General features: G+C 34.8%; 1 protein-coding gene across 7 annotated transcripts in view; it reads right to left on the bottom strand.

The window, feature by feature from the left end:
* Bcas3 (breast carcinoma amplified sequence 3) overlaps positions 1 to 27,814 on the bottom strand; it is a 521,107-nt gene that overhangs the window by 305,886 nt on the left and 187,407 nt on the right. For 4 of the 7 annotated variants that reach the window (XM_013013399.1, XM_013013396.1, XM_013013397.1 and 1 more), the window contains exons 17-20: positions 21,486 to 21,530; positions 13,122 to 13,246; positions 9,150 to 9,315; positions 7,272 to 7,372 (exon numbers count right to left, since the gene is read on the bottom strand). In XM_013013399.1, the coding sequence (XP_012868853.1) occupies positions 7,272 to 7,372; positions 9,150 to 9,315; positions 13,122 to 13,246; positions 21,486 to 21,530 (437 nt within the window). The remainder of the gene's footprint in view (positions 1 to 7,271; positions 7,373 to 9,149; positions 9,316 to 13,121; positions 13,247 to 21,485; positions 21,531 to 27,814) is intronic. The other 3 variants (XM_013013401.1, XM_013013398.1, XM_013013400.1) reach the window with 1 other exon arrangement.

Raw genomic sequence — 27,814 nt, 5'->3', positions numbered from 1 at the left:
AGGTACTGAGGACATGTAGACTTTTGACCAATAGATTATTTTTCACTAGTCTCAATCAATGTCCAGTTTTCTTGGACACTGATGCTAGTAATTGCATCAATTAAAAAAAAAAAGACCTACTCTCAACAGCACCAAATAAAAAGCAGGCTATAAATAAGGAAATGTCCACCTTGCAGACCTATTCTGCACCCTAAATGGCAGTGCCTGCCCAGGTGAGGCACCCCCACTTCTGGCCCCCAAGGACATAAAAGGGGTCTCCAAGGAGCTAGACAGCGCCATTTTCTCCCTTTCCTCATGAGAACTTGGCCTTGTCAGCTCTGCTGGCAATAAATCTTTTCTCCTACTTGACAGAAGTTAAGTCCACGTGGTCTTTGGGTTACTTTCTGCATGGGTTACATTTTCTTTTCACTATAAAAAATGTGAATGAATAATATGATACAAAAAGTTTCTAGGGCTGGGATGTAGCTCAGTGGCAAAGCGCTTGCCTAGCAAGCGCAACGTCCTGGGTTCGATCCCCAGTACCAAAAAAAAAAGAAAAGACAAAAAAATACAGTTAAAAAAAAAAACCCAAACAAAAAGTTTCTAAAAATAAGGAAGACAAAAGTCCTTTGTACAATTTTCCTTTTGTTGCATTTCGGTGTCAAGAACTATAATAACAAGAAGGTGGTTTTCATGCACAAAATGTCAAGACACAGAAATATGGAAATGTAAGCCAGGCACCAGTGGCTCACGCCTGTAATCCTAGCTACTCAGGAGGCTGAGATCTGAAGATCACAGTTCAAAGCCAGCCTCGGCAGGAAACTCCTTATGACTCTTATCTCCAGTAAACCACTAGAAAACCAGAAGTGGCCCTGTGGCTCAAGCAGTGGAGCACTAGCTTGAGCTGAAGAGCACAGGGACAGCACTCAGGCCCAGAGTTGAAGCACCATCACTGACAAAAAAAAAAAAAAAAGGAAAAAGAAATATAAAAGTGTAAAGCCTGACCTAACCCTAACTTTCAAGTACATAATTAATCAAGTGTACAGATGATTGATGATACTTTCACTGACTTCACATTATTTTATTTAAAAAATCTTAAATTTGATAATCTTCCCCCAAGTATGTAACATATATACTACATATAATAGACTAATTCTATGGAATATATGATATAGCATATGCCAATTAATAAGTTTACGAAAGCAGATAAGTAAGATCATCAAATATATTTCAATATTAAATAATTTCCTAAATAGGTCAGATAGTCAAACTAGATCCAGCAGTATGCCACACCCCATGACCAACAATAGACTAAAAATAATCTAAATAAGTCCTACCTTACAAGTTTCCTCTACTAGAGAAAAACATTTCTTTATTCTTCTCCCTCTCTATCCACACTTGGGCAAATATTTATTATGGACAATGCAAGGAAATAATATTGTTGAGTACCTCTATCATACTTGGTACATACCACAATAGCAATGCAATCCAGGATGTTAGGTTAAATTTACTGAGACATTTGAGAAGAAGCAGCTCAGAAGAAAATTGTTGCCTATTTAATTGCTTTTTGATAGCATGGACAATATCAATGAAAGAGATATTTTTTATTTGTGTATCATTTTCCTTTGTGCAAAGTAGAAGGAACTGGAAGGTAGTACTTCTAATATGAATGAAGTACATTACCATTGGAATACAAAACCAGTGAAACAATCAATAATAGGAAGGTAAAATTTTCTAAATGAGTTCAACCTAGGACCAACCATATGACTTGATATTGGAATGAAAAATATAGATGCCTCTTAGTCTCTTGATTTTAAGTGGCAAGCCAGCAGTACAAAAACTTAGAATCCTGTGATTCTAAGTTTAATACCAGTGAAAAACTGAAAAACCAATAGAAGCCTATCTATTAAAAAAAAAGCAAAAGATTAATGTCACTTTAACATAATAAAACTAAGGTTTTGTCAAACTTAACAGGGTCAGCTAATCATTGCTGTGTAATCACTTCCTTTTATTTCTCATCTGCTACCTTCTAACATGCCTTGTTGTATAGGGTTCCATAATTTTCCAGATGGTCAAACAAGTATATAATGAAAAAGGAAATGGAAGTTATTCTAAATGACCCAAAGAGAAATTAGGCACAGGTGGCTCATGCCTGTAATATTAGCTTCCCAGTAGGCTGAGATTTGAAGACCTTGGTTCAAAGCCAGATCAGAGAACTTTTATCTCAACTAGCAAAATGCTGAAACTGAATGTTGTAGAACATCAGCCTGGGGCTGAGAAAATCTTGAGTTCAAGCCCCTGAAACAGCACATATACATACAAAAAGACCCAAAGATAATTATCTAGAGATAAAATGAATCTGATATGAAAAGTGTACTGAATGAAAATATCAGCAAAAAAAAAAAACCAGAAGAATTAAGGTACTTAATTCTTAACTGAAATCTTAAGACACAGAAGTAAAATCTATTTTTAACAAATCAAACAAAAATAAGACAGAAATGGAAAAATTGAGTGAGCTATAAAAGTATCAAATAGACAACATAAATAAAACTGTTCAAAGAGAGAGATAGAAAAAATATGGGATAGAATTGATGAGCTATCAAATTTGAAAAAGACTATAAACCCATGTATTCCACAAATCTCAGTCAGAAGAAAATATTAAAATGAATTTATTTATTGTCCATTTTATTTTATTTTTATTTTTGCCAGTCATGGGGCCTGAAATCTGGGCCCGGACACTGTCTCTCAGCAATTCTGTTCAAGGATAGCGCTCTACCACTTCAGCCACAGTGCCACTTCCAGCTTTTTCTGCTTATGTGGTGCTGAGGAATCGAACTCAGGGTCTCATGCATGCAAAGCAAGCACTACCACTGAGCCACCTTCCCAGCCCCTCATTGTCTCTATTTTTATGTATTCAGTTTCACTGGTTTATATACATTCTTATTTACCAGTTTCCTTCTTTTCTGAGACATTCTATCATTTAATATAAGAAGGAGATACCATAACATAGGGACATGGATCAAGTGGTATAGTATCTGCCAGTCAAGTTCAAAAGAAAAAAAAACTAAAATGGAATTTGGAGCTTCTATTTATGTCACCTTGCAGGAAGGAATATAGGAAGTCTTCATTGTTTGGGGCAGGTTTCCCCATGTTCCCAACAGCAATCCTTGTGCCCACATCTGCATAGTATATTTATTATAATTAAAGGACTGAATGAAGAGAAGATTCCTCCAACTCTCATCTCCCTGAAATGAAGTATTATTTCCTATTTCTATTGAAATCATTCTTTGTATTTTATTACTGTAATTTACTAAGTCTGTACAAGTCAGCCTTACTTGATCCACAAAGACTCAAATGCAAAAAAAGAAAATGTTTCTATTAGACTTTTGGAGTTCTCCATGGAGTAATAAAGATTTTTTTCCATGGTGTTCAAGGTGGGAATAGAAGGATGATTTTTTTGTTCATCCGTGTGGGTTTTTCTTGATATAGATTCTAACTATGTAGCTGGCTTCCCAGATGCTGGGATTAGACGTTCTTATCAAGTGTTCTGCTTTTTCCTCCTATCCTCCAACCCATAGTTCTGGAGATTGCATCTAGGGTCTCATATACTAGACAAGTGCTCTACCATTGATCTATGTCTCAAGAACAAAACAAAAACCCTACAGCAACTATGCCATATTTTAAGTAGAATCTTGTCAAATAGCCCCAGTGAGGGACTATGCTAGGCTTACAAAGTCTTCTTCATGAAGCTCTGACTTGCAGGAGAAGCACTCTGTTTAAACTGGCACCAGTGCCTCTTACCAATTAGATTTCAGGCTCTTATTTCTTAAATGCCTACATTCTGCATAGTTAATAGCCTCATTCATCTAATAACACTGGCATTCTCAAAACTCTCAATCACATACCCTATTTTCAATAGGAAAGCTTCACTTTAAAAATACAATCTAGTTCTGTACCTCTGCTTTCAATGTAAGGAAACAATTTAATACTTTATGCAGAATTAATACTTTGATGCAGAATTACCTTCCTCTTAATTTACACATTTAATTTTACATATTAAATTATGTATATTGTATACCATTAATTACAAGTACTATATACATAGATCATATATAGTACAAAATAATTTTCATAGGTATTTTGGCATTAAACTATATATTAAACATTACTGAAGTCCCACAAATCTATTATATATATACTCCTATAATAAACACAAAACACCTTCCCATTCCCAATTTATCAGTTTAAAATGTACCTCATAAATGCAAATAAAGACAACCCTGAGATACCACCTTACCCCAGTCAGAATGTCCCACATCCACAAATCAGCCAACGACAAATGCTGGAGGGGATGTGGAGAAAGAGGAACCCTATTACACTGCTGGTGGGAATGTACACTTATACAACCACTTTGGAAAGCAGTCTGGAGGGTCCTTAGAAAGCTAAAGATTGACCTCCCTTACGACCCAGTCATACCACTTCTAGGCATCTACCCTGAACAACAGGAACCAATATACAAGGACACGTGCACCTCCATGTTTATTGCAGCACTGTTCACAATAGCTAGGATATGGAAACAACCCAGATGCCCCACCACAGATGAATGGATCCAAAAATTGTGGTATCTATACACAATGGAATATTATGCAGCCATTAGAAATGACAAAATAATGGCATTTGCAGGGAAATGGATGGAGCTAGAAGGAATCATGTTGAGCGAGGTAAGCCAAGAGCGAAGAGACAAACGGTACATGGTCTCCCTGATAAGTGGATGATAAATCCAAAATGTTAGGTGATACGACAAAACTAACAGGACTTAAGAAACAAAGAACTCCTGCTCATCTGGTTGAACCACTACTAAATATCCCCACGCTGCTGATCACATGTATGGTGTATAACATGTGAACACTGTTATATATTACAGACTGTGATAGACAATTTGTTCCAGGAAAGTTAGAATGAACTTGTGACTTAGAAACTATGTAATCACTTAATCACAATCAAAAAAAAAAAAAGAACTTCGGGGAAGGGAGGGAGGGAGGGGATGGTAGGGGGAAAACAATGGCTAACAATGTTCAAGAGGAAGTGTACTCATTACCTCACTCATGTAACTGTAACCCTCTGTATAGTATCTTTACAATAAAAAAAAAAAAAAGAGAAAAAAAAAAAAAGCTTATAAGGATACTTTAATGAACAAACAATATTACATTATTACCTGGGCCAACATTATACCTTTACAATACAAGTAAATTATAGCTATCAAATTACTACAATGTAGTCTACAATGGAACCACGCCCTTCTTTCTATTACCAATGTTATTCCATGTTCCAAACTTAAACAACATAGACTCATCCAGTGACTATCTTATTTCAAATTGCGATTTTTTTCATCCCAAGTCTTCAATATCCACAGTTTTGTACAGTCTAAACTATGACAGTCTCAATCAAACTCTCATCTTACTTCTGTATCATAAGCATCCATTCTCTTCCCCTGCACTTCTGTTGTAAGGCTACTTATGGAGGAACGTTTTTAGAATACAGTTCTGGGGGGGAGGGGGTCTATGGATATAAGTCAGTGGTACAATGCTTGCCTCATTAGTATGTGCAAGAACCTGAGCTCAGTCCTGAATCAGCAGCTACTTGAATGCTGTCACTCCTACACTTGAAAATATTTGACAGCTTGCCATCACCAATACTGTTTCTGGGGACTTGTTTAATTGTAAAAAGGCATTCAGGATAACTAAAATCAAGTTTTAACCATATTTAATCATCAGAATGAAACTATATTGAAAATTTTTATCCTCTCTACCACTCAAATATTCTGGACTTGAAACTGCTTTGTCTACTAAACAGACCAAAAACAGTATTAACTCTGATAAAGCCAATGGTGCGTAACTTGATAATTAGGCCACATCAAAAGATGCCACATGATATGATGTATGTATCGTGTTTTACCTAATTCACATGATAAACACATGCCTTTAAAACTTTAAACTGAACATGTATCTACTCCGCTTCTTGAAGAAATCTGAAAAAAACATTTTACCTAATGATACCTTTGGCAAATGATGTCACCAATCCCATATTTAAATGTGTAATTCACCTCTCTACTGACTAACCCATCTCATTGTAATTTACATATTTTTAAACAATTGTGTCTGGATTAGGCAGTGAATGAATTATGGAGAGAACAATACACAGCACACTTTTAAGCCACAAGAGCCTGACACACAAGAGACCTTGATTATGTGCTAGAAGAAGCAATGAGTTCAACCCCAGCAGAAAACAAGATTGCCAACTATTTGATGGAGTTGTGGTGTTTCATAAATGCAGTGTAAAGCCTATAAAATTTTTCTGATTCCAGAATAATACATAACACATTACAAAATTGAAATAAAAGGGCTCTAGAAGGATTTTACCTCATACTATAATTACTAGGGAAGATAATAAGTTCAGTGTAACAAATCTCCATTGAATATATTCTAGTGTCAATTTAAGGAAGGTATTTAAAAACATGCAGTATTCAGAGTCATCAGGATTCAGTTCACACTACAAAACTGAATCATAATTATAAAGAAGTTTTAATTCTATAAACACAAACTGAGCAATACGTATTGTTTTTTCATGCTTCTCATATAAAAAAGTCTTTCTATCTAGTTAGATGAATTCTGTTCAGTCTCTATAAACTAATTAGGGTTTAGACATGAAAGTAAATACAAAACTAACTAGTGATAAAACACTTGCCAAATAAGTATAAGGCCTTACATTCGCCCAACAAAGAAAACCTAATGAGAGTTAAAAATCCCTTCTTAGAATTGGCAGCTTTCTGGTGGAAAATTTTAACTTGTTTTGACTTGAGAAACTGATTCCAAAGCTTTCTAAATTATTTACTGGATACTCACATTATGAGATTTTTAAAATTAAATTTTGAGCCCACTTGATACTTGTACAGGGATAATTCTTCAGAGAGTACCACATTCAAGGGACACATTTCATGTGTGCTGAGGTTCATGGATTACCTTTATAGGAAATATTGTATCCACTTTAGTGTGATTGTTTAAGGGCCTATGTTAATACGCACGTGTGTTTTAAATGTCAGCATTTAAACTGGGACACAAAGAGGGAAGGGCTGACATTGTCCAAAAAGAAATGTACTCTTTACCTGACTTATGTAACTGTAACCCCTCCGTATATCATCTTTATAATAACAATAATTTTTTTTCTAAAGTCAGCATTTAAGACAGAATCTGAAAAGACCACATGAAAAAAAACCAACAATCACAACTACTTACAGCCAGCAAGCAGGAACTGGTAATACTGTACAGCATCTGCAGCAAGGAGCAGGGGATGGTTTGCATTGAATGGTGGTTGTAATTCATTCCACTGAGGCGTTCTAAGGAAACAACAGAATATTAATATTTAAGCTTAATATGTTTGATGTAAATTACTAAGACTGTCATAGACAATGATATAAACTCATAATACTTTTAATCATTAAAATGAACATACAATCATTATAATGAATGTGCTAAAATCTGAAATTCAAGGCCATATATTTAAGAATAAAAAGGTAGCAACATGTCAAAAAAGTAATAGAAACCAATTAAGACATTCAGAAGACAAAATAGAGAAAAAGCAGAGAACTTAAATACCACAGCTATAAGTCTAATTTTATGTAATTTTGGAATATCATTAGACATCTCTGGTCTTAGAATATGTGTACATTTTAACATGAAACAAGCATAAGTGGTTTTAAAAAAAAGCTGTGTAAATAGATTACTTGTTATAGATCTAATTAGAATTTGATTTTCAAAATAAACCACTATTTCAATGATGATACTGCAGTAACTTTAATTAGATCTGTCCAATTGTATAAACAAGTTTGATAAATCAGATATTGATCAGATCAATCCAGCATACTAAAGGAGGAGTAAAGAATGCTGGAGCCTCCAAAAATCAATATAAGAATATTTTAAAATGTCAAAGAGTAGTCATTTTCATATCTATTTTGGTCTGTTTCCTTCCATACATACCAGTACAGAATTTTTTTCTTCTCATGGATAATCCACTACATTAAGAAGGTTTTATTCTGCATTCTAGTTTTTGCTCTTTGTGCTATCTTACTTTCTTATCCTTATGTACTTTTTGAGGTAAGTTCTAATTCTTAATAAACATTTATATAGCGCCAAACTATTGAATCAATTTAAAAGAAACCATAAAATCTGAAATAGTTCCTATTTCCCTAAACAGCTATCTCAGTACTACTCCTTGTTTTCAATAAGCATGAGAGAAGTCCAAGTCTAAGAAAAGGTAACACAAAGAAGCAAGGAGCAGGAGCTCAAACAGAGGTATCTCAAATATATATCTAAGACAATTAAACATGTATGTTGGCACAAAAATTCATACTTGAATGTTCACAGCAATATTTCAGTGATAGTTAAAATGTGCAAATGTCTACTTGCTAGCAAATGCAAAACAAAATGTGGCATATCCAGGTAATAGAATATAATATAGGTGAAAATAGGAATGAGGTTCTCCTATATTGCCACAACATAATGGTCCTTGACAATGTACTAAATGGAAGAAGCCAGATACAAAAGATAGCATGTTATATGATTCCACTATTGCTAAAAGAACAGAGGAGGAAATTCCATACACACATAAAATGAATGAATACTTGACTTGGGCCAAAGGGTTAGGGGAGAAATGGAAATTTCAGAGTTTGTTTATCTGGAAGTGAAAGCTGTAGTGTTGGGTACACAGCCTACTATCAATGTCTGAAAGTGTATGGTAGGTAAATAAGCCAGACCAAAAAAAATTTAAGTGAATATAATAAAATTCCATTTCCATGGAATTCTAGTGACAAAAAGAGGAAAAAATTTTAGATGAGATGGGGGAGAGGAGAAATTGGAAGGTGGGGAGGAAAGGGATGGTAGTGGAAAAACAAAGGAAGGGGTAACAATGCTCAATAGGAAATGTACTCATTACTCATGTAACTAACTTCTTTGTGAAGTATCTTTACAATAAAAAAATATTAAAATTTTAGATGAGAATAAACTTACATTTGTGATGGAATACATTAACCCTATTAACTGTGATTATTTCACAGTATAGCACATTTGTAATCTTTCATACCTCAAAAAGGAAGAAAGACAAAAAGAAGGAACTACCTAACCAGCGTCCAGCTGGCTCGAGGTGATGTCATCATCTCCAGTGGGGTGTCATCACTTATCTTAGGAGCAGTACTGAGTGGCCGGGGCTCCATCATGTGTTCCACTAAGGTGCCATAGCAACTGATAATGTACAGAGATTCAACTACAACTTGCTTTGACTGATCTGCAAATGGAGAAACAGAAACTAAATTATAAGGAAGGAAAAGAATGACTATTACACATTATTGACCTTGTCGATCTGCTCCAGAGCCTACTAAGAAAAGGTGAAAAAGTTTCTAAAGTTTACCTGAACACCATACAGAAATTTCTTTTGGCAAATTTGATAGTTACTGATACACACCTGTTAAACTGACAACAGATATAACTCATAATTCCCCAGAAACCTTACTTGTATACAGTATCTAATGTTTTGCCTCCTCTGTTTTGGCTTTGCTGGTTATAAAGATTTGGATTGGATAGGGCTCACTGGATCTGGATCACTGGATTCAAATCATGAGATGAATTATAAGGATTCATGGAGCAGGATCATAGTACAGGGAACATAGGAGGGGATTTCTGCCCCCAATCAAATCACAATCATGTGGATTTTTTTTTTGTTTAACGTAATTGGCTATTCCAAAGAGTTTTTTTTTCCTATTTTTGATGATTAGAGCCCCAAAAATATATGATGGACTTGTGTTTTGTATTTTTTGGTAAAAGAAGCAAAGCGAGGACCTGGAGATAATTTGCTGGAGAAAACTCCTTAGAAGAATTCAGTACAAGTAGATGGTAAATATTTAAAGGGAAAGGAGGGTTTGTTTAAAATAGCAAATCAGTAACTCATTTTAAATTTAAAGAAAACTAATTGGGGTTGAAGAATGAATAGGTTTCCAATTGGCTATTACCCTTTTTCTTTGAAAATATAAACTTTTTTTAAAAAAGAAAAAAAGAAAAACATTAAACTTTGTCTATAGTACATGCTCTTTTTGAAGGCTGCCAATGAATGTAAAAAAATTTCCATGATACCAAACATTCTAAAATTCTATAATTTATTTTAAGACTAATATAACTATGATAAACAGTCCAATATGCTAAATACCTATTTTGTCTACTACATAATTAATCCCACATTATGAAAAATGACAGATCTGAAGTAAGAAAGGGAAGTATTCACTGAAAAGCTATACTTTATGCATCTAGATTTAGTTATAATGGATGTGTCATTTTTCACAAAAGGTTAATTATATGTCCAAATCAGTATACTGAACCTTGAACTTTTGCTGAAAAAACTCAAATTTCTAGATCAAAACAAAACAACAAGGACAAAAAAAAAGAAACCCCATGTTGTCAATATATGTCCATCAATTGAAGTAAATGCCCCATTCTGGTGGGGGATCCTGATATTGGAGGAAAATATCCAAGAAAAAATATATATGGCAGTTCTCTATACAGTTTTCTCAATTTTCCTATGAACAGAAACTATTAGAAAAAATAATGTCTATCCCCACCAAATCCTTACTTCATTTTTCTCAGTGGGTTCCTGGGTTCCAAAAGCTAAATGAATGTCAACCACACTTTGAGAAGTCAGGGTCTGAATATGGATCTAATCAAATGACTTTATAAGAAATACACATGTACTCATGCCAAAACAGGTTTAGGGCTCAATTTCAAGTTTTACAGTAAGCCAAAGAGCATTTAAAAAAAAATCACTCATGAATGCTGAGTAGGTCATCTTATCTCTGTGTCAGACGAATCAATTACAGATGATTTGAGAAAATGACTAATGATCAGCCAGTGGGTCACAAAGGAGGAGCAAGTGAAAAGGGTAATTAGGACAGAAGAGAGAAGCATTTGAAATTGAGCTTCACAGGAGGTTTTAACTAGTCACAAAAAGTTGGGTTGATAGCATCACTAAACCAAAGGAGGTAACAAAAAAATAAAGATGGGATAAGGAAATAGAAGGCTTGCATACTTGACAGTATCCTCTCCACTTAGGTAAGGAACCCCCTGTGCTGAGATCCTATTACTAAGGAAAGGGTCACTAAAGGCAGTAACAAGGCACAGAACAATGTCTGACTGCCAGGATTAGCATAAAGGAGAGCCATATTGCCAAGAATAATACAGACTGTGGGACTCACTAAAAGGAGCATCTTTGTTTGTGACCTAATTTAGCAACAAAAAATAATAAAGAAAGCTGGGTGCCAGTGGCTCACACCTGTAATCCTAGCTACTCAGGAGACTGAGATCTGCTGATCAAGGATCAAAGCCAGCCTGAGGCAGGAAAGTCCTATCTCCAATAAACCAATCAGAAAACTGAAAGTTGTGCTGTGGCTCAAGTGCACTGAAGAGCTGAGGGACAGCACCCACAGCCTAGGTGCTGTGCCTGAGCCTTTTTGGTAGCCACACCTTCACGTCTGGGATATGTTTTGTTTTTGTTTTTGTTTGGGGGGAGGGAGAGTGAGGAGCTGGTGGTTAACTGAAGATAAGAATTTCAGACTGGGCTGGGAAGGTGGCTCAGTGGTAGAGTGCTTGCCTTGCATGTATGAGGCCCTAGGTCCAATTCCTCAGCACTATATAAGCAGAAGAGCCCAGAAGTGGTGCTGTGGCTCAAGTGGTAGAGTGCTAGCCTTAAGCTGAAGAGCTGAGAAATAGTACCCAGGCCCAGAGTTCAGGCCCCACGACTGACAGAGAGAGAGAGAGAGAGAGAAAATTTCAGACTGTTCTGCTCAGGAAAGTTTTTGTACCCTAGTCCACAGGTCTCAGCCTCCTGAGTGGCATGAGCCACTAGCAACTGTTCAGGTTGAGTTTTTTTGGGTTATTTTATAAAATATTCTGCAATCTTCATGTTCTAAAAAAAATGGCATGGGTTCAAGTGGTTGAGAACCTATCTAGCAAGTATAAAGATCTGAGTAAAACAGCAGTAATTCCAAAAGGGAAAAAAAAATTTAAGGTAGAATAGATGCAGGTATATCAAGATTCAGCATTAGAAAAAGGATTTCAAACTCTGTCATCAACACATACTTAAATAGGGATGTGTGGCTGGGAATGTGGCTTAGTGGTAGAATACGTGAGTTCAATTCCTCAGTACCACATAAACAGAAAAAGCTGGAAGTAATGTTGTGGCTCAAGTGGTAGAGTGCTAGCATCTCAAATGGTAAGAAAGGGGATCAAGGACAGAGACCAGGCCCTGAGTTCAAGCCCTAGGACTGGGAAAGTAAATAAATATAATAGGGATTTTATGCTAAACTCTGGGCCTGGGCGCTGTCCCTCAGCTCTTCAGCTCAAGGCTAGTGCTCTACCACTTGAGCCACAGCACCACTTCCGGCTTTTTTCTTTTTGCTTATGTGGTGCTGAGGAATTGAACCCAGGGCCTCAGGCATGCAAGGCAAGCGCTCTACTAAACTTGTTTAAAGAGGGAAAATTTCCATGGCCATGCATTTCCATGCGTCATTGGCAAAAAGTAAATTAGCTTATAAAAACATAAAAGTTATAGAATGGATACAGAATTGAAATAACCTGTAGACTGTCAACAAGAAAATAATACAAGCCAGGTGCTACAAAGGAGGAGGCTGAGATCTGAGGATCGTGGTTCAAATCCAGCCCAGGCAGGAACCTCTGGAGAACTAGAAGTGGTGCTCTGGCTCAAGTGGTAGAGCGCTAGCCTTGAGGTAAAGAGCTGAGAGACAGCACCCAGGCCCAGAGTTCAAGACACAGTAACTGCCCCCTTCCCCCCCCCCCGCCCCCACACACAAATGTAACTCATTGGGGAGTCATTTCACACTTATATGAAAGAATTGTTTTATTTCTTGACTATTCTTCAGTAGTTGAGAGCTATGCTAATTGAATGGGAAAAGTTGAAATACCTTTCTTATAATAAATGCTAAAACATTTTGCCACAGAATTATTCTAGAAAAATTCCTATAAATTTTCTCTAACAAGCAAAGTTAAAGTTATAGTTGGAAAGTTTCAGCTTCAGGAAAGAATACATACCTTTTTCTCTTTTCAGACCAGCATTATTTGCAAACCATGACCTGGATGTCCCAAAGATAGCAGCCACACAAAATTCTCCGCCCATCGATTTGCTGGGTGAAATTTGTGGAGGTGGTTTAACTTTGCTTAAAAAAAAAAAAGTAAATTAAAAAATATCCATGACAAAGTGGAAGGTCTAGAGCATAAAAGATTTTCCTTCAGGTCCCACCCTAAGGGCTCAAATGCTACAAAAATAACATGCATTTCTCCTGAAGTAGTAACTTGTAATGTGACACTATGATCTGGAGAAAAATTTAAGCTACTTCAAGGTTAGAGAGCCTTGTCAAGAGAACAATCAACATAGACAAATTTTTTAGCCAGGGAGCAGTGGTACATGTCTTGTAGTCCCAGCTAGTTGGGAGGCTGAGGCAGGAGGACCATTTATGCCAGGATCGGCCTGGGCAACATATTAAGAACAAAATACTTTCAAGTATGAGCAAGGAAAATCCAAGTGATTTCTTTTCAGATAGATAATATTCTATGGAGATTTTAGAACAACATAAAGCATAAAAACCTCTCCATAATAAAAATGATTAGCATTTCATTGTTATATGTAAGATCTAAGATTAACAATAATATAGATAATGGAGACAATATGTATGAAAATGAGATGACAAAGAATGGAAACTTGAAATCTCTGACCTAGAATGTGATCCATTGCAGCTTTACTCACAGACCTTCCCTTCAAATCTGTTCTTTTTCTTTATAGATTTATGAGAGTAACCTATGATTGCTCAGCTTCTCAGATTTGTTCTTTTTTTACCAACGTCTGAAGAAACATTTAGAAAAACACTTAACATCCTCAAAATTTCATACCCTCACATTCTAATATCCATGTCTCATTTTGTTTCAGATCCTGTGTTCTTACTCTTTTTGACTTGTCAAATATTCCCCAAAGTTCATTGACAACTTAGCCAACTACCTTAGAAAAATTATCTTCTCTAATTTATAGGCTAGAAAACAATCTCAAAGCCTTTAAAGGATAAGATGAACAATGGAACTTTGGTCTTCCAACACCTTAAGTTAGTTCCTATTGGAAAATGTATTTCTATGTTCCTTTGCTCATTTTCCTTTATCCTATAATCTTTTTATATCCTGTACTGAGATTTTAAACTGAGGGTTTCATACCTGGTAGGCAAGTGCTCTATCATTTGGACTAACCCTCAGCCCTATTTACTGTTTGTCTGGTTTTTTTTTTCTGATATAGATCAAAGGTTTTGGTTAAGGCTTGCCTTAGACTATAATTCCGCTCTCTATGCCTCTTGCATAGTTGACAAGTGTACATCACCACATTGGACTTGTTTGTTCAGCAGGGAATCTTGCCAACTTTTTTAGCCCCAGCAGGCTTCAAACTGTGATCCTCCAGATTTCTACTCAAGCAGCTTGGATTGTGGAAGTATAACACAACTGCCCCTATCCGATTATCTTTTAATACAGAAACGGAGTATCAATCCTAAATCTGTGTCACTTTTGGCCAACTTATCTTACCACTCAGAGTTCAAATTACTAATATGTAAAATACAAATATTAATGCCTACTATACACAGTAAAAGGCTTTATTTATTTCCAAAGTCTGGTCCTTGGCTGATAGTACCACCTGGGAAATACTCAGACCCAAAATTTTATAAATCAATATTTCTAGGGCTTGGGAAAAAGTAATTGTAAATTTTTAAACAAAGCACATTAGTAAACTCTTCAGTATGCTCAAGTTTGAAGAACAGTGATTTAGAAAAAGCAAGTAACACTCCCATACTGTTTTCCCATATCACAGCTCTGCACAAATGCTCTCTGTCCTTAATTTCAAAAAAAGAAAAATCAAATTGCTTTAGCAATCTCTATTCCTCAATTCTTACAACACTTGAATTATGGTTTCAGATATCTTACATCCCTGAGCTTCTGTAATGACATCTTTCCTCTAAGAAATGTAAACTATCTGGACCCCATATTACTATCATTGTTCTCATTATTCTGCTTTGAACCAGGGCATGTATGAGAATGATCACTGCTATGAGAAAAAACAATTTCAATTACTGTTTCCTGACCATTTCACATCTCCAAACCAATCACATACACGTCTAAAATAATAAAAAACTACACTTCATTTGAGAAGAAAAAAAAGACTATGAAACTAACCCTAAAGTTCCTTTCTTCACAGTTTCAACTGCCACCACCACAATACTCCAGAAAAGAAGCTTCCCTATTTACCCTGCACCTAAACAAACCCATCTCCCCTGAAACCTGAATCACAGACATCAGAAGAGTTCTTTCTGCTTATGACATACATTTTCCTCAGAATAATTCCTTCTATCACTGAGCAGATAACTCCAGTAACTAGCATATGTAAAGTGTCATTGTTTACTACACTACAATGAACCAATAAGCTTCACAAGGAGAAACCCAAATTTTCAAAGTATTGAGGGAGATTGTTGTTGTATTTTGAATTCTGTAATAAAAACTGAGAATGCCATTTCTTTTTTTTAATAATGTCATCTTTATTTTGTATTTATTTTTTTTCTTTTGGCTTATGTAGTGCTAAGGAATTGAACCCAGGGCCTCAGGCATGCAAGGCAAGCGCTAGACCACTGAGCCACCTTCCCAGCCCCGAGAATGCCATTTCTTAAGAGCAAATACAGCAAATAGGGTTCCTCAAACATATACACTGAAACAGACTTGGTACTGGATGAGATAGCTATTTTTCTAACATAATCATAAAAAGTAAAAAAAAAGTCATAGAACATTAATTTAGTCTTTGGATCTACAAAACCATATTCTTTATATGTTTAATAGCTTAATCTAATAAGCCTTGTCAAAACAAAAAATTCTTACAATTTTATGTTATATCTTATTCTACTTAAAAACACAGAAGTAAAAATTATCAACATGGTGTCATAGTTAACAAATTCATCTACTATGAAAAATAAGTATTTATGGGTATACTTTATATTTTATATACATGTATGTGTATATGTGTTATATACGTATATATTTATATATATATATTTATACACACATATGTAATGATTTTATATATTATCATTTCTTCTTTATCCTTGGATAGAGCCTTAATAAACATTATTACTAAAAATTCAAGTCTAATGAAGAACCAAAGCTGGGTGCCGGTGGCTCACGCCTGTAATCCTAGCTACTGAGGAGGCTGAGATCTGAGGATCACAGTTCAAAGCCAGCCCAGGCAGGAAAGTTTGTGAGACTCTTCCAGAAGTGGTGCTGTGGCTCAAGCGGTAGAGCACTCGCCTTGAGCTGAAGAGCACAAGGACGGCACCCAAGCCCAGACAAAAAAAAAAGAACCAAGAGTTTTCATTCCGAAAAATAACTTACTATAAAACAGTGATATAAATTGGGGATACTGGGTAAATATATTCCATCCCCAATAGCAGCACTTACATTAAGTTATTTCCATCAGTATCCTATATCTAGAGTAATTTTAGTATTTAAGAAAAATAAAAATATAAAAACATATGTACATTATATGGAAGAATCATACAGAGGAATAAGAGGAAAAATAATGTAGTGAAAATAACATCATTAATAAAATATTTTCTAAGTGATATACCCAAAGTGAGAATTGTGATGTACACATTTTCCTAAGTTTTATAAAGACTGTCCAGAAACTCTTCAAGCATTCTAGAAACATAATAATTTTTCCTCTAACGTGTATCAGGCAACAGACTACATTAACTTTTCCACAATGAATATGCCCGGAATATTTGTATCAAAAATTACATTTTGATGACAGAACCTTTTTTCTTGTTATTCTCTCAAGACCTCTCCTCTCAAGGGGTCTTAACAAATCCCATTCCAGAACATGTTTAAGGTTAGAAAGAATTCCTGTGGATGTTTAAAGGGCTTCTCTTTATTCATTTATGTAATTGATAAATCAGTGATGTATAAAAATAACATTTCTTTCTTTCTTTTTTGGTCAGTTGTGGGCCTGAACTCTGGGCCTGGGTGCTGTCCCTCAGCTCTTCAGTTCAAGGCTAATGTTCTACCACTTGAGCCACAGCACCACTTCCGGCTTTTTCTGCTTATATGGTACTGAGGAATGGAACCCAGGGCCTCATGCGTGCAAGGCAAGCACTCTACCACTGAGCCACCTTACCCTGCCCCTGCAAAAAAATAACATTTCAATGTACATTGGTGAGCAGGAGTTTTAACTAGAGTATGTGATTTCATGCATTGCTGAAAATGGTCACACAGGAGAACAACATGTACTAGAGTCCTGAGGGACTATCTTTTAGTTAATACTACCTTTAGTGTTTCATGAATAAAACAGTGTTTTAAAACATTTTTCTTAGCTGGGTGCCAGTGACTCACACGTGAAATCCTAGCTATTCAGAAGGGTGAGATCTGAGGCTCACAGTTCTAAGGAAGCCTAGGCAAGAAAGTCCAAAAGACTTAATCTCCAATTAATGAATCTCCAGTTAATCATTTTAAAAAGCAGTGGTAGAACACTAGCCTTGAGCAAGGAAGCTCATGGACAGCACCTAGGTCCTGAGTTCAAGCTCCAGAACTCCTAGCAAAACTAAACCAAAAGAAGCGAGCAAAACAAAAGTGAAATGAATCCAAGATTCATCCTATAAATAAAAATGACTATCAATTATAACACAAATGAAGACACTCAAGAGAAAGACAAACATTCAAACAAAAACAAAGTATTAATTAGATTGAAAAACTGTTTAACTCAGTCAATTCTTCTGAGAATAGGTTTAACTATTGAACTACAGAACATGCATCATTTCTACTACCAACACAAGTGTAGGGAAATTAACATGGATAGGATATCAAATATATTAGAGGCGACTGAAGTCACCCATCTTTTTCCCATTGGGTTTTACTGTGTTAAGTCATCCAGTCAGATTAGCATACTGAATTTCTCTAAGCTGCTTTTTATCCACACTCAACAAGACAAAAGAAGAAGAAGAGAAGGAGGAGAAGGAAGAAGACAACACTCTCCAGGTATCCGCCTAAAAATATATAGGTAAATTTACTATGCACTGAGAATGGGATGCGTGGTGAGACAGGAGTGGCATGATGGGTAGCATGGTGTTCCAGTACTCAGGAGGACACAGAGGAGACAGCAGCACCAGCTCCTTCCGTTATGAAGACATTAAGTGAGGACTAAATATTTGAGTTTAAATTAAAACAAAACACTAAAAAATTTAAGTTGTATAATGACTTTCTTAAAGGCCATTCTTAAAGGCCCAGTAGTTTTATGTCAACTACCTCAAACAAAATCTAAGTTTTATTTAAATTTGACCATTACATATGTCCTCTATATACACAGTAGCTTTTAAAACTGAAATTATAATGTTTTTGAAAATTCTAAGATCAATTTATATAACCACTTATATCAAGGTTTTTTGGGGAGTGCTAATTAAAACAATACATATAACTTGATATGTATAAATTTAGATTGTTTTAAATTATCCTTAAACAATACAAAGATAATTTATGAGTAAGAAATATATTATCATATGTACTGCCTTTGTCCATTTGCCATAAATATTAGAGATTTTTTAGATATTTCTTGAATATTTAAAAATATTTCTTGAATATTAAAAAATACAGTAGCTTAAACAATATTACAAGTTGAATACTCATGTTAATATACACCCTAAATAAAATGGAGGGTAAAAAATGGTAGGAAAATATAAACTAACTAAAATGATTGGCAGGATGGTTGAAGTTTATGTCCCAACAAGCCTATTTCAAAGGCAAAAGCACTAAATGACTCATCTGGAACTTAGGAATGTGAAGACCTAAACCCCTTGAGTGAAGAATAAAGAATAACTCGGAATTGTGACATATAAGAGCAAAATCTTAACTAAGCACAAATGTTGCAAGTTGAATATAATAAAATCACTGCAAATCTACATTGTAAAAGAACCTGCAGAACTTCATTTTCATCCAAAATGTGTACATTAAAACTGGAGGTACTGAAACATATTTATCATCATGCTTAATCTTAGAATAGTAAATTAAAAATTCTCAAACTGAATGTTAAACATCATTGAAAAATATAAAAACTATTTAAACAAAGAAGCTCTTATAAACAACATTGAAGAAGTTGTCAAATATATATTCATTTTGCTGCCTTAATTTGAAGTTTCATTAAGATCTTAATGGAAAAAACATGCAACCCCTGGTAAAATAATGTATTTAAAAGGAGAACCTTTTAGTCTAGTGTAAGTGACTAAAAACGAGTTTCTTGTGAGCTAACGATGGGCATCAAACAAACCACAAAGCCTTCTTCTAAAAGACAGGCAATGATTTAAAAGTCTACTATATTTCATAGATCCCTTTCTTTAATCTGGCTCTTTTAATCTTGTTTCAACCTCAAATCATTTCTGGTTGACAAGTGCTTTTGCTTAAATGTGAGGAGCACATAAGCTGTGGGAATGGACTTTCTTACTTAACATACAACATTTGTTACTGCATCTTTAGTTCTATGTGAAAACTTCAATCTTTATTAACATACTAAAACTTTTTTCTTTGTACTTAGAATACGGAATTTATCATGAGATGGGATTTATTTCTAAGTTTAGCATGCAAAGGAATTTCATCGTGTTGAAATGTGACACTTAAAATTCTCTGTTAACTACAAGCTCATGAATAAAAATCTGTGTATATTGTTTATTTACAAAAGATATCTGAAATGGAGAGAACACGGGAAGGGATGAGATTGTCCAAGAGAAATGAAATCTTCACTTGACTTACTGTAAATATAACCCCTCTGAACAACACCTTTAGATTAACAATAAATACATTTTTAAAAATTAAAAAAATCTGGATAAAAAAATAAAGGTTGAAGGGCTGGGACTTGGATCAGTGGTAGAGAGCTTATGAAATATGCTCAAAGCCATGGGTACAATCTCAGCACTACAAACAAAGAATAAAAATCAACCTTAAGAGGATTTATATTTATGTGTACCCAGAATTTGTTAAAAACAGTTTGGGGAATTCTGTCCCAATTATGATGCTAAATGCTGCAAGGATGTTCATCGATAGTGATTCCTATCTTGGATTACCAACTTGTGACATATGAATAGTGACCATCTATGTCAAATTATACCCAACTTTAAACTAGCTAAGCTTGATTCTGGGGAAAATCTTGTTTCTAATATACTAGGAAACAATGTAGTAATTGAGAAAAATGTGAAAATTACACAGCCTAATTTAAGTATGCTAACTTAATAAATGTACCTTATTCTTCTCACAACATCCTTGTGGTTCACACGCTCTTAAAAGCTAAGAAGCATCTTTTCAAACTGAAGAGGCAAGGGAAGAGACAACAGTAGTGGCTAACATGTAATGAGTGGGTGGGTAAGATGTGTATGCCATCAGCATATGCTAGGCAATTTAATTATTTAACAATGAACCAATAAGGAAGGTGTTACAACAAATTTCATTTCACAGATAAGGAAAATAAGAAATCGATTTTCACATACTTTCCAGTTAATTACTGTAGAAGTGGAGTAGTTTTTGATGCTAGATATTTTATATCAATTTATTCTTTTTCCCTTTCTTCCTCCTTCTCCTCATCTCAATTCACTTCTTTTCTTCTAATGTTAAAATACAGGCTTTTACGGGCTGCTGTAGCCCATGCTGACTTTGAACTTGCCTCAGCTTCCCAAGTGCTGCGATTGTATGTATGTACAGCCTTGCCTATTTATTATAGATCAGTATTTACATCTAATTCTAATTTACAGCTTCAGTATATTATATTTCATTCCTATATTCATCATGCCTAAAACTGATAAAGGTATCATCTATGCAATGTTATAAAAGAATTTACTAAATAATGATGAATATGTATTAATAATTCAAAATAGTAAATACTTAGCAATTTAATGGGAAATACATTCTGCTATTACATACCTTCTCTTCTTTAATATGTAATCTATTTAAAATAGAACTTGAAAGTATAATAAAAGTGTATTGGGAATTTTTAGTGTATCTTAAAGATATTGATATTTCAAAATAAATCATATTGTAAGCATGATATATAAGAAATATATACTGTAAAATCCAAAGCTCTAAATTTGGGGATTAGACATATAATAAAGATACCTTCAACTTTATATATATAAACATATATGTGCATATTTTTAAAAATTCTTCAAATAAGGTAAAAGCAAGAAAACTACATCTTCATGTTTATATCAACATTCATGTCTTATCTACAAATTAGCCAACATTTGGTGCATCTGTGATCAGGTCATGCAACTGAAAACAAAAGTATGAACAGAGTCACTTGTTGAGAGGACAGCAAATAAATTAGGCATGCGGGATTGAACTGGAACTCACCATGGAGCTTTTATGGAAAAACAGCCCGCTCCAAAGAGATAAGGCCTTTGTGGAAAAGGGGGGAAAATGCACAAAAAAATTAGAGGAAAACTCACTTAACATTGACAAATACATGTATAACACACTGTTATAGATGTTGGATTAGAATAAATAAAAATCATAAATCATTTGCAATTTTTCTTTGCATACTGTGTGATATAACCTATAAACAGGATGCTGTAGAGTAACAAGGTCCTTAATTTTTATAGCTAGGGATTTGAAATGGTTATATTTTCCCCCTTTTCTGGAGCACCCCTGTAGCATTTCTAAAAACAAAATATCTGCTGCTGAAGCCAAGTACAAATTAAATAGAATAATCTGATGGAAACGGGCAACCAATGTATGGTTGTGTGAAACAAAATATTCAAAATTAGCCAAAGATGACTGGGTACAAAATTTGACATGACAATGTTTGCTGTTCACTGATTGCAGTCTCACAGCCATGCAAATGAAAGCACATATTTTTCAAGCTGCTTATTTGAACTGCATATTGTTGGCAGTTCAAAAGAACAAATATTAAGTACAATAATTTTGTGCCTCTTTATAGTGATAACAGAGGATAACCTGCTCTACCTAGCCTGTACTGGCCTGGCTGGAATACAACAAGCTAAAGTCACAACTGTATGTCTAACAGAACTCGGGATGCAAAGTCAGACTTCCATAGAACACATATTTCAACATCAAATTCTATTCCTGGTATTTAAGACATCCTACATAAAAAGAAGACTCAGTGATTTAATTATATATAAAATAAAATTTTACTGTGGTGACATTGAGAAGACAATGAATGCAGCAGAATATGCATCAGTAAAAATTAGTTATTTCTTTCTTCAAAATTGTTACTTGTAACTTTAAGGCGAAAGATCCCTGCTAATTAGAAGTCATTTCCCAGTAAATTCAGTACCTCTGACTTGAAAAATAGTTGAACTAGGAAAAATGTTTCTAGAACACTTGGTGTAAATCTGAGGCTTGAAGCACACTAGATAAAAAGAAGGAATAGAGTCACACAAGAATAATTAGAGGAGAGCAAGATAAAAGAAACAGAAAGATACAGGGGAAAAAATAACTTTTTAACTTTTATTATCAAGGCAAAGCAGGGAAAGCTCTCTCACAATGTTAAAAAACACAACCAGGAATATGTCATCCCTCACATCAAAGCTGTGAGTAAGTGCCTTTTTAAAAAAAAATTGCCCATCATCAAGAGAAAAAAGATTTTAAGAGCCAGGCTACCTGGTATTTCCTGAGTGTTTGATTAAAATAATTTGAAAAATAATGGTCTTTTTTTATAATGTAGGTCTGTTTTCTCACACAGTGGGTCAGGCTGTGGTCTGAGATTGTTCATTTCCAAAAGCTCAGAAATAAAATCAACACTGCTGATCTACCCAAGGTAGTAGCAAATTTGCCTTTCATTCTTATCTTGGTCATTAAAGAAAAAAATATTGGTCATACATCTTTACCTGATTTCAAAACTTACAAAGTAAACATTGATACATTTTGTACTTAGTGAGTTGTTCAAAAACACAGATTTAAATAAGAGGACACCAGGTGTCCAATCTGTCTAGAGCATAGTCATCCACAGAAATGATCAGAAAATGAAAGGATCAAGCTATGTCTATATACCAAGAAATTTCTCCAAAATGAAGAAGTGTTTTTTTACTTGTTGGCATATAATGTTCAACTGCTTTTGTTCTATTTCAATTGATAAGATACTTGAAACAATCAAGTAGCCCAAATAATTCTGGTAGAAATGCATAAAATCTAAAAGAACCATGCTGCTATTTTAATGCAGATGATAGCACCTCTGAATGGCATCCTATTTGATTTTAAATATCAGAATGTGGATAATTTTAAAGATTTAACTTCAAGATTCCCCACTAACACCAAAACCAAACAAACAAAAACTATGTTTCTACGAAGCCAGAAAATCCTCTAAGTTTACTGATTGATAAAATGAAAACATGTCAGCAAAAGATTTTTTTAAAAAATCAAGAAGTTTATCAGATTTTCTTTCCAAGCAGTTATCGGCAAGATTTCTGCAGTATTTCCTTGCCTCACAATAACAATATGTACTGCGACTACCCAACACTGTAGTAAACAACAATACTGCCATCTTCAATAAAAACAAAGTGTCACTATTCCCATAACTTATGGTATTAGTTATGCTATTCTACTTCAATCAACTAAGGAGCCACTAGCTAAAAGGTGAGAAACTAGTTTAGATTTATACATCCAACCTCCATTTACACATTGCTTGCTTAGTCCTACCAATTGGACTCCTGCCACATACATGTGAAAGATCTACAGATTTCAAAGAATTACAGTGACTGATGTAATTACTGACTTTGTAAGGGTAGTGTCAGCTGTTCTTTTGAAATGAGTCTGTTTAATCTTTCCTCAGTAGCAAAAGAATGAAAATATGAAGTCACAAAGTATATGTCCATGATCCAGCTGTCTTCACTATGACTCCCTTTCCCCCTTCAAAAGTCCACAGCTGTACATTTGCATAGAGTGGGTGGAAGGTAGGAAGAAGAGAAGAGTATGTGGGTGAGAGCGGAGGCTGCATTAAAGATTGTTCCTATTAACAAATAGAAGTATGTATTTTCCAATTATAGACAAGTTTCCTCAGGCGTAACAACCCTGACATATAAAACTTTTTAACTATATCATAATTATGTTACTTTGAGTTGAATTTCAACTTAAAACCTTAAGTAAAACTAGTTAAGACAAAACCCAGCAATATTTATGAGAGAATTATTTATAGACCACTGTGAAAAGATCTAGCCATTAGTTCTCAGAGAAAATCTACTGGGACTCTCAGAAGGTAGCAAAGAATTATGTTAGAATTACATGATATATGCAGTATATCATTTATGTATGCATGATACATAAATTAATTCTATGTAAGTCACTAAACTTTCCATCATTTTGTTAAAGAATAAAAAACACCACAAAGCCTTTGGTTTTGCAAGTGGCGGGAAAAAAATAAAGATTTCCTTAAGCATAAAGAAAGATATGAAACCACAATAGATTTGAAGATACTTAACACCTCAATAATGTTTTTCTACAGCTAAAAGATTCTTAATAGCTATCTGTTCAAAAATTTTCTTAGCTGAAGAATATTTGTGGTCCAAAAGACAAACTCTATAAACATACTCTATGAATTCTATTTTCTATTGTGCACATAAGCAAGTAATCCTTACAATGCAGATATAATAATGAGCACATACAGCATCATTAACAGGATTCTATCGCCAACATGCATGCTATTTCTTAAAGCATATGGTGCAGGGAGTATGTTACAGCGATGACATTGATTGGAATACCATATAATTGATATAAATAAAGATACTGAAATAAACACAGAAAAAAAGAATGAGCTCATGTAAGTTAAAAAGTACAATAAAGAGACAAAAAGGTACTCACTCAAGTGAAGGTAAAACACTCAAGTGAAGCTCTATTTTCTTAAAAGTAAAACCTATAGACTCTACTGCCTTTTACATTCCATGTGCTTTCTCTTACATAACTGAAGTAAACTCTAATTCCCCCCCCCAAATTATTCCTGTCATTTTCAAGTTCTATTTTTAAATTTTTCATTAATCTAATTTTAATTGCTCCCTATTAAAGAGACCTATGGCATCCTTAGTTCTAAATCTACTGATTTGTAGGGCAAACTGAAGCTGAAACAGTTGTCTAATTGGAGACATATTCAACATGCCAATTTAAGTTACAAACTCAAGATGTAAAAGATTTTCATTAGAAAAACATAGATAATGCTCAGATTCTGCCATATGTGACAGAAAAGAGAACAGCATAAATAATGTTAAACTTCTGTAGAAAGTTTTATGCCTGTTGACTTTTAATATGGTATATAGTAGATTTCATCAAAAACAAAAAAAACTCTCAGGTTTACAGTAAAATATTATAAACTATGGAATGGTTTAAGTACTCTACTTATTTAGCACAAAAACTACAGTAAATATATTACACATGTAGAGCTAAGTCTACATCCAAATGAAACTACAATGTTGATTATCTTATTTCTGGTACCAAACATTCACAAAATAGATGGAAGTTGGAGAATGACCATCTGCTACCATGTCTGATGGGTTTTTCTCCCAATATTTCCCTTTTTTAAGGATAGTTTATGCCAAGATCATTTACTCAGGAAGCAAGATCTAATGATAGACTGATTTTACAAAATCAAGAGGGGACTTTCAAATAACTGCTGTTAATTGATTCTACTTCTAGAAAACCAAGCATCTATGTTTTTTTTTCTTAAAGGAGGTTAGTGTTTAGTGCTATTCTAGTGCAGTTTAACAGTGAGAAATATTGAGAAACGAAATGACACAAGGGAATCAAGCAACAGTTGGGTACTTACACTTGGTAAGGAAAAGATTATAACACCAATTGGTAAATAAATTGGTATATAAAAATGGTTAATTTTGCTGGATGCTGGTGGCTCACGCCTGTAATTCCAGCTACACAGGAGGCTGAGATCTGAGGATTGCAGTTCAAAGCCTGCCTGGGCAGGAAAGTCCCTGAGATTCTTCGATAGTTTAATTTTTTTTGGGGTCCGGTTGTGGGGCTCTGGGCATGGGCGCTGTCCCTCAGCTCTTCAGCTCAAGGCGAGCACTCTACCACTTGAGCCACAGCACCACTTCTGGCTTTTTTCTTTGTGCTTATGTGGTGCTGAGGAATCGAACCCAGGGCCTCAGGCATGCAAGGCAAGCGCTCTACCACTGAGCCACCTTCCCAGCCCCAAGTCCCTGAGATTCTTATCTCCAATTAACCACCAGAAAAGGGTAAGTGGCACTGTGGCTCAATTGGTAGAACACTAGCCTTGAGCTGAAGAGCACAAGGACAGCACCCAAGCCCAGAGTTCAAGCCCCAAGACTGACCAAAAAAAAAAGTTAATTTTTAGATGAGGAAAATTACCTAGGACACATTGGTAAAATGTGGCAGAACGACAGGAGAAGCAAGGTCTTCATGCTCCTGAGAAGTGCTTTCATTCTACTTTATGCCTTCTGTTTTTATATGCTAGCTACCCCTAAGTACTCATGAAGACATAAATATAGTCTGCTGGAGTTAAGGCTCAGAGTTGTATATCGCAAGCTCAAGGCCCTGAGTTCAAGTCCTAGCACCACAGAAGAAGAAAGGAAGGAAGATGAAAGAAGAAAGAAGAGTGAAGAAAGAAGAGGAAGAAGGGAAGGAATGGGGAGAGGAAAGAGGAGGGGAGGGTAAAATAATGAATTTTTTAAAGGTAAGAAAAGATAGGAAGAAGCTACTTCACTTTAAAGAAAAGTGTGCCTATGAAGAAATATAGCACACTATGTTTACTCCTTAAAATGTTATACTAGGTAAGAACAAGGAAGTAATTTTATTCTTGACCTCTGCATTTTTTTATTCCCATGAAACCTATATGACAGTAAGTGTTCTTTGATTGTGTGTGTATACTTAGATTTCAAACAGATAAAATTAAGAACACTAATGAAAAATCTCAGAGAGCATTTAAAAATAAATCTTATTTGATTCATTAACTGAACCCAACATGTTTACAATACTAATTAATAGCACAACAATAAAGGCCCAACACCTGGGCAAATCCTTAGTAACAAGGACAGATTTTCTTTGTAGATAAGAACACAGTGAGGTGATAAACTTGGCTTTCCACTCCTCTACCCTTAGATGAACAGAAAATGGATTCTATTTGAATGGGTGACTGCTGACGTCAAATAATTCCTAGTGCTTTCTTGGCCTTCCTTTGTGTATGCCATCTGAGAAATCTGCAGCTGTTGTCAACAGAGGCCTACTCTCCTTCAAGAGATGCTTCCAGGTACAGAATAGGAAGGTGCAAAAACATCTGTCTTCTGCCATTTGTAGTTTTACTGGATTCATTTATCTGGGAGGGAAACAGATGGTCTCTGACACTGCCCAAGGTTGCAAAGACATACATTGGTAAAAATTAGAAGACAGATGTTAAATATGGTAAGCACACATTTTGTCCCCTGAAGGGTTAAGTTGAGGCTTCCATTTCAATTTGGATGTTTAAATATTAGACCATAGGCAATTTTTAGAAATCTCTCTTATACAAATGTAAAAAATTCTGTGCTTCGTTTATGTATGTACACAAAATAACTAGGACATGAATAGAAGAAAAATGACTTAAGTAAATTATTATTGAGTATCTTAAAGATAGTAATAAAATTTGTATGTTTGAAATGGGTGAGCTCCATGTCTTCTTTCTACATATCACTTGTCAAATACTCAATTATATTTTAAAAGCACTGGGA

This window comes from Dipodomys ordii, unplaced genomic scaffold (assembly GCF_000151885.1).
Source record: "Dipodomys ordii isolate 6190 unplaced genomic scaffold, Dord_2.0 Scaffold19, whole genome shotgun sequence".
Classification (NCBI taxonomy): Eukaryota; Metazoa; Chordata; class Mammalia; order Rodentia; family Heteromyidae; genus Dipodomys; species Dipodomys ordii.
The sequence above is the reverse complement of the archived record's forward strand: the minus strand, read 5'-3'. Positions and strand labels throughout refer to the sequence as shown.